The following is an 8,530-nucleotide window of genomic DNA, read 5'->3' on the forward strand; positions in this document are numbered from 1 at the left end:
TATATATATACATACATACACACACACACAAACATACATAATAGATATTTTATATATAGTTTATAACATAAAAACGTTCATAGTACACAACATGCCTTTTTAGTTGCCAAAATGAGATAACTATGAAATAAAAATAATAACAATAATTGTGATAATTGCAATAAGACAACAGTAACAGAGAGAAGGAGCAGCAATCAGGCCCCATAAAATTCTTCCATTTGGCAGCAACGGCACAATCGAGAGCAAAAGAGAAAAAGCATGATAAAAAATCAGTAACTCAAAACAGTAAAAAAACCATCAACATTCACAGGAAAGTAAAAGTTTCATATTCATAGCACTTCCCATTGCTTAGGCCACTGTTACACCTCATCCTTCTGTCAGTAGCCAGCGTTTGTGCTTTTTTCACTTTAACAACCCCCTTAAAGAAATAAATAATGGAGATGTAGTCCTCTGTGACTTCCATTCATAATCAAAGCCTAGAGCTGTGTTAAACCAGATCCACAACTCAAAGACTATGTCAAGGACTTTTAGAAGAACAGAGGCCACTCATCCAAAACCAAGAGGTTGTTTATATCTTTAGTCTTTTTAATGCTCTTCAGACCCAGACACTGACTGACACTAATGCTGACACTATCGCAATAAGAACCACCCTTGTTTGCAATCATCAGTTAAGACTTTTTTTTTTTAGATCAGAGTTAATACTATCATTGAAACACAGAATGAAACATACAAAACGAACCTCTAATTCTCTCAATAACGGCAAAAGGTTATGACATTGTGTCAAAGCTCTCCAGAAATATAAGGACCAGCAGGATGTGACATGTGGCACTGCTGCTGAGCAGGTCAAATTAATACTATCAATCCATCAGATTGAGATTCTTATTTCTCACAATCTCATACCTGCAGATTCCAAGGCCTCTTTTAGCACCTGCCTGTTGAAGTTCCTTTGCTGGCCTTGCCCAAGTCTACACTGTCTTCACTCATCCAATCAAATCCTCATTGCTGAGAAAGTATAAAGAGTCCTGTGCCTTTTGCCTGAGATGGTGTTTGCTGATGCTGATCTGCGTGCTGTGACTGGTTTGTTTAGATGTTTTGAAATGTCTGCTCATTGTGAAAGGCTCTGAGTTCCACTATGCATTGCAGCAGGCCGGTCCATGCGAGGGGAGTCTGTGGTGTTGGGATGTTGCTGGCACTCACTCAAGGTTCCATGGGCTTTCAGGGTCCAGCGGGCTCTCAGGGGCTGAAGACTTCAGAGAGAACCAGAGGTACATAGAGACAGGAGAGAGGAGAAACAGGTGTGGAGATGGGCAACGGAGGAAAAATTAAGAGATAGATAGGTAGCTAGAGAGTATGTGGCAATGTCCTTTTGTGATAGAAGTCGGAGGTGTGGATGAACTGGATGAAGAAAGAAGTGTAGCAAGGCAATCTGACCCAATAAAGACAAAACCCACAAAAGCCACAACAGTTCTTCGCTGCCTTTTTCTGCTTAGTCAAATACACTGCAGGCAACTGGCATGGATAGAGAGAAAAGGAGGGAGATGATACAACAATGTAAGATGGAGCAAGAAAAGGTATAAGCAAGGGGGAGTGTACTAATGTGTTTTTATTATTACTGTATGTGTCACAAACCTATGACAATTTAAGTGTGTGAGAGCATGTGTGTATGGGCCAGTGACTCATCTCGATATTAAGCCTGAATTCATTGTGAATTAATATACACTTACATCATCTGATGAAGTCATTTAGATGCTAACGCAGCTTACATTTAAATATCAGGGCCTTAATGTACAAGGGTGTAATAGATTAATACAACCTCACTGAACATGAGTTGTCAAGCCCAGTTTATCTGCACCAGAATAACGCAATGCCAAAAGTTTGAAATTATATATGTATTTGTATTTTTGTTGATAAGCAAGCGGAGGCAGCATAGCTCTCAAAGTGCAAGAAGCGAGGGTGAGTTCAGGGAATCAGAGGACTGATCGCTGCTGCTGGTTCGCTGGTTAGCGCTGGCCCCGCAGGCTCCCTCTGGGTAGGTGAACACAAATGAAGATGTGTATGAGGGGATGTAGCTGCCGGCGTCAGGGTTACCGCCACTGTCGGCAACAAGGCACGGGCCGTCCGGCGCCGGCTGACCCTGCCCATAGAAAGAACTAGAAAAGGCTACCTCCTGGATCATCCCTTGCTGCAGTCCTGGGACTGGCTGTGTCGGCGTGGGCTGTGAAACCGGGACGTGGTGGTGGTGGGACGAGTAGGCGGGCGGCAGGTAGAAAGAGTCCTCCTTCACAGTCAAGCCCACCACAGAGACAGAAGCCATCTCTGGGGAAGTCTGCTGCAGCTGCGCAGGCGGCTGGTCCTGATAGGGGATTTTGCAGCCGGGCTGGTGCGCAACCAGGACAAACTCCAGACGTTCTTTCTCCTTTTGCAGCTCAGATATCTCTGCCTCTAGCTCAGCTTTCTCCTCCTCCAACATGTCTGTCTCCTAAGTTTGGAGAGACAAGAGGAGGACACAAGGGGACAGAGATTACATGATCATATGAAATGAGGACAGGAAATAAGTGTACCCAAGTAGTTGCACAAAAGACACAAAACAAATACATGTTGCTGGAATTTCAAAGATTGCTTTAACAGCAGGAATGTAATACTTGGAGGGAGTTCCATTTTCTTAATTGTGAAATAGCTGAACTTAGTCAGTCCCCATAATATAATTACTATCATTAATACACTCTTTGTTTAAACTAGCCCCTTCTAATTACAATATGCAACAGAAGGTTATGAGAATAACTAGGCAAAATTGACACGTTATGAGTGTAGTAGTTCTCATGCACGTTTGTAGCAACTAGTAGGATGTAACAAATGTAATCATATTTGAGTACAGCATCCCTCACCGACTGTAACTTGTCTGTGAGCTCACGCCGGCGGTTCCTGCACTTAGCGGCAGCCATCTTATTTCTCTCTCTTCTAACACGTCTTTTCTCCTCCTCCTCAGGGGTAAGCTGTGAACAGAAGAACAAACTCATCATTTTATTATATATTGTTTCTTATAACAAATTTGTTTTTACACTGATGTCTTTTTCGATCAATCACATTTGGAACCAGACAAATAAAAGCAAATGATCAAATACATAAAATCATGCTCTGAAATGTTGGCTCTGATCAAACACAAACCATCCCATCCACCATGGTCCTCACTCACCGTTTCATCTCGTGTTCGGCGCCGGCTCCTAGACTGTCGCACTGGACCAGGAGTATCAGAGCTTGGCGGGATGAAGCCTCCACCAGTTGAATAGCTTGTGCCTGGCAGGTCATAGGGATCCAAGGCAACAGGTTGCGTCATGGTGCTGGGACCCGCAACGCTTTGCCCTGGTGCCACGGAGGAAATGAGAGTGGGCTGCACCATCCACTGTAGATCCTGGCTGGTGGTTATTGCCGTGACTGTGGGCACAAATGAGCTGGGCATGTCCACCCCTGGCCCGGAGCCTATTGACCCACCACCCACCCCTACCCCGCCAGTGGCAGATACACACTCCTGGAAACCAAAACACATAAACAGTATAAAACAATGGGCCTCACCTGCTTGCAATATCAAAGCTAAGTTTTCTATTGCCACCATGTAAAATAATGACGCTTTCCCGTTAGATTTATAATGGTTCAACCATTTAGACATAGAGACTAAGGGTTATCAAAAAGCTAAAAAAATAAGAGGTTAGCATCAGAAAACCTCATCAGAGTTTGCTGTTTTATTAAAATATTAAATTGATCATGTTTTTCCAGAAATGACACAAGTAATCAAAATATTTTTAGGATGAATTACTTATATGAGTAAACTAAACCACAGAATTAGAAGATCCTTTATTGACCAGCCAGGTAAGACAAGGAATTTGACTTGGCAGCTGCTGACCCTGGACTGACAATAAATAAGAAGTACAGGAATAGGAATTATAAGAAAGAAGGGGATAACAGCTCTCGAATAATTTAATACAGATTAAAATATATACAGATAGTGAGAGAGATACAATAATATAAACAAATATATGTTGTATCAGTATGGTATCTTGAGATTTGTAAACAATACAGCAGTACAGATTTCTGTTGAAAGGCTGCAAACCAGATTTAGAAGTAAAACCTATATTAGTGTGGTGTGCGTCCCTAGTTCAGTAGTCAGAGCCCTGATCAAATGAGTCATTTTCTCATTCTAAATTGTTCCAGTACACTGAAACGTTTGCTCCCGAAAAATCCCACAATGCACCGTAAAAACCAGGGAGAATCGGTGCTCACTATGTTGCCTTACCGGAAACGTCATGTCCTCTGTCTCTCAAGTGGTTTGATGACCAACACAAGTGTAAAACAATTAGGTCCAAGCCGTATTTTCTCTTTAAAACAGATGTTGTTTGTAATGTCTTTCATTCATAATTACCATGAAAGTGAAACAATATTTTAAATAATTGAGTTGTTAAAAGGTTGTAAATACACTTCTATATATTTGTATTTATTTATGCCATTTATCTGTTATAATAACACTGTACGTAGGCCTATTGAATATCTTCAAAGAAAATTTACAGCAAGCATTAACAGCGGTGGTGCTGAAAAATAACAGCTGCGCTTCGATGCGCGAGCTCATTAACCTGTGATTCATTCACAGTGTACCCTTACCAGTGTCCGAACTCGTATTCACGATATATTGATTCACGACATAGGGAGCTAGTGAGCTGATTGAGCCACAGTGGTGGTTTCTTTTTTTAGGAAAAAAGATGAGCCCAGTGATGCCAGAGAGAATTCCATGTTTCATTAACATTCAAATAAAAGCGTTAGGCAAAAGGCCACGCAGATTCGAAGACGTCGCCATAGCCAATCACCGGTCTCGAATGCCCCCTCCCCTCTCTGTCCATAGCAACGCAAGGTAACACTCCAAAATAGAACGCATTGACGTCACGACGAAGTCTGAGAAGCGCGAGCAGGAGGACTGAGTGGAAAGGCGGAGCTTTGTGTGCGAACGTCGGAGAGTTCCACAGCTTTGTCATCTGTTTCGCGGCGTGCTGTAAACCTACCACGTTGCTACCGGCCTGATTCAGCGCGCGTGCTGACTTGTCAGTATACTCTGCTTAGCGTTTCGAGTGTTCACGCTTAGCGACAGCAACAACATTGCTAGTATATTCTATTATATTCTTTTCACTCAAATTAAAATGCATTCCCCTAAATACTTTCGAAAATCGCTTGCATTTAGCAGACCAAAACTAAGCAAATCTGACAGCGATCATACCATTTTACCAAAACATCTCTATATACAGACCAACACGATATTTATACAGGGTGAAATACTGTGACTTACTTGCGGTGCGCTGGTGGTGGGCGGGCTCCCGAAGGATTCCACGGACGACAGGTACTGAGATTCAAGAGAAGGAGACGAGCTTTCACGGGAGCCGGTGTCGGGGTCTCCGGGGAACCCCTGAAACATCTCCCTGGTGGAGCCGAGAGAAACCGAAACACCTACTGTGCCCGGCGAGAACGGGATGTCACCTGTCACCCAACAACAGTCACACTGAAGCGCATTTCTGTTAGGTCATTAACTCTTCTCAAACATTTGCTTTTGTAAACTGTAATGCAAAAGAGAAAGTGCATGCTGAAATGTGTCATGCTTTACATGCTGAACTTCATCAGGTCGATATTCGCGTTATATTTAAGGTTGTGAATCACCTACCGTAAAACGTTTTACTTTGAGTCTTCGTCAAGATGCCCTTAGTCTCTTTCCAAAATAGTTGCATTAAGGCATCAATCCAGTTCCCTGCTGGAGGAAACTTCTAAATTCCAATCTCTCCTTGGGTAACACTTCCCAGTTCGTGGTACAATCCGTGTGAATTTCCCTTTAAAATATGCATTCATAAATCCATAAAATAATCCGGAATGTGCTTATTTCAAACGGGAGTAAACGATGTGATCCGTGTTTCGGCAGCAGCTCTTCGTCTTGTGAATGAAGCCTGAGAACGCATTGTAAAGTAGGGAGTCCTGGCTCCGCCCCTTACTGGTGTTCCGCTGACGTAGGTGCCCATATATGGTCCAAAAGCAGTGTTTTTGTTTTCGGTATCTAAGCAATATGACGTGTAAGGGATTCCCTCACCCACAGAAAGAGACAGCTCGATCGCGGTCAAGAATAGGTACGTTTACTATTAGTTCCACAAGATATTTTTAATTGTTACATGGCTTACATGGGCAATATTTAGAAATAACACGGTTTGCAAAAAGGAAAGAAAGAAAATAAACTAGCTTTATACCATTTTATATGTTATTACCAGGTTAAAATCAACTTATTTATCCCCATTGAAGTCAATATATATAAATATTCTCCTAAATGATCTTACAATTTATCACGTGCACAACATGGTAAGTTACAGTTAGACATAGCCTACTGAGTAAAAAAGATTATCACAACAAAGAAACGACTATTTCAGCCCTACATAAACATAATAAAAAAACCGTAGGCTATATATGAAATTAGTTTCTGGTGGAAATATGCATGTTTTAGTCACATATTAAGATAAAACAGAAAGGATTTGTTAAGATAATTGAAGGAGTCATTTGTTTTGCTGAGGTGATTAAGCTAAGGAGGGAATCCCGCTTTCAACAGTTTTGACTCCACTGTAAACACTCTCACTGACACGCCCCACGGAATCCCCGAAACACTGAAGGTTCCTCCGCTGTTAACAGAAGAGAACCGGTCGGGGCAGAGATTAGCATTACCAGTTGTCTACTGTGGGTAAGTTTGAGAACAGCATCTACCTTTTTTGTTATTTTTAGAAATCTATATAGGCCTAAGTCAATATAATTTCAGCATTGTTTTTTTATATTCTTTAATAAAAAATGAAAAGTTCAGACTATTGCTTTAAGATAATTTCTCATTCAGAATAAGTATTTTAAACCATATTTTAATAAAATATATTAAAATCATACAAATATAGATAATGCATGATGATCAGTTGAGTTTGTCTGCCTACTGTATGTACTCACGTTATTGTTCAGCAAACAAAGCGCTCATTATAGCTTTACGACTTTCCTTCGCCATTTTCAAGAAGCTCTCACAGCAGTTCCAAGTCGGACAGTGGGCTGTGGTGACGGTAATCACAGTTAGTATCATATACTGTCACAACACATTTCATTTCATGTAGGAACAAATGTGATTCATTGTTCTTCATTGTGTTAAACAAAATGAGTGTGGCTTGTTAGTGACTTAATTCTGAAATAAACGCAAGAAGAAACTATATGTTTTAAGAAAAAATATAAAACACCAGGCAATTTGACGGGGGTATATATGCAGCAGTGCACATCTTAGCTCGAGGATGGGGAAGAATTGGGATAACAACAACAATTAGTCAGCATCACTAAAAAAAAGGAGTTTTGCAGGTTGTTTAGTTTACTTAATTAAACTGAATTAAAGAAACACAATTCTAGAACATTTTGTCTTAACTTGATTTAATTACTTTCTATTCAATTACATGTGTAAAAACTAGGTTTACTCAATCAATTTGAGTTAGGAGTACATGAATACTTTTTGCAGCAATGAGGAAACTGGGCAGGAGATTTCCATTTCCCAGCATGCTTTGCATGCCACTGGATAGGGTGAACAAATGTTGAAACCAAGTGTTATTTTCTGCATTTCTGAGTAAGATAAGAATAGGAGGAGATTTGTTCATGTCAAATGTTGTGTTGTATTGGCATTTAAACAATATTTTTTGTTAGGCTGCGTTTGGAGTTACCAATGCGGTTAAGATTGGCGCTTGCTCTTAGATTGAGGATGGACTTTGTGCGGTAAAGTTAGATTTAAATGCTGCTTATTGCTACAAGCAGTTGCTTATAACCTAGCATTTCAAATGTTTCACTGTCTTTTATCTTGCTCTCCTGGCATATACTAATGAATCATAAAATGTGATCAGTTGGACCAACTTAAGACAGATAATTAGGCCTCTTATCGAATTGGTCTGACAAAATTATGTTTGAAGAACTAGAGCAAGTCAGTTCAAACCAAATCGTTTTTTTTTTTTTTTTGTAGGAATTTTTTTAACTAATTGCGTGGGAAGTTTTCCTCATTTTAATTAAGTCCAGCGAATTGTTTTTGTTATAATTAACATATATTGTTTGTTTTAGTGCACCACTTGAGAACGCTCTCTCCAGTGGCTGACATTATAACTACTAATGCGGCAAACATTTGAACAATACCCGCCAGAACACAACATATATACGCATAAATAAACCTGTTGCTATGTCAGTGAAATTATATGAATGATCCTTTATGATTAACCAGATAGTTAGCTCTACAAAAGTGTGACAGCGAGCCTCATTTAATGTCACATTGTTCATGTATGTCACTGTGTTATTGTTTGTTGAGCCACATGATTAAATGAAATTCCGTTGATTCACACCATAACATTTCCACTCCCGTGAAGAAATGTACAGAAGTAGGGGAACAATAGGAAAGATAATAAACAAACTTTCACCGTCTCACATTTCCGTGGTTAAATGCAAAATAAAACGATACAGATTA

General features: G+C 40.3%; 1 protein-coding gene across 3 annotated transcripts; it reads right to left on the reverse strand.

Annotated features, from left to right (window-relative positions):
- LOC127622939 (protein FosB-like) lies at window positions 1-5,972 on the reverse strand. 3 transcript variants are annotated; one of them, XM_052097131.1, is made up of 6 exons: window positions 5,696-5,972; window positions 5,327-5,514; window positions 3,194-3,526; window positions 2,886-2,993; window positions 2,165-2,479; window positions 1-2,025 (listed from the first exon to the last, which is right to left on the reverse strand). In XM_052097131.1, the coding sequence occupies exons 1-6, from the start codon at window positions 5,757-5,759 to the stop codon at window positions 1,960-1,962; spliced, it is 1,074 nt and encodes a 357-aa protein (XP_051953091.1). In that variant the 5' UTR covers window positions 5,760-5,972; the 3' UTR covers window positions 1-1,959. The 3 variants fall into 3 exon arrangements, with proteins under 3 accessions (XP_051953091.1, XP_051953089.1, XP_051953090.1); XM_052097129.1 differs by having other exon boundaries at window positions 1-2,479; window positions 5,696-5,971; XM_052097130.1 differs by having other exon boundaries at window positions 1-2,479; window positions 5,327-5,591; window positions 5,696-5,971.
- Between the last annotated feature and the right edge of the window lie 2,558 nt (window positions 5,973-8,530).

The sequence above is a fragment of the Xyrauchen texanus genome, chromosome 29, assembly GCF_025860055.1.
Source record: "Xyrauchen texanus isolate HMW12.3.18 chromosome 29, RBS_HiC_50CHRs, whole genome shotgun sequence".
NCBI classification, from domain to species: domain Eukaryota; kingdom Metazoa; phylum Chordata; class Actinopteri; order Cypriniformes; family Catostomidae; genus Xyrauchen; species Xyrauchen texanus.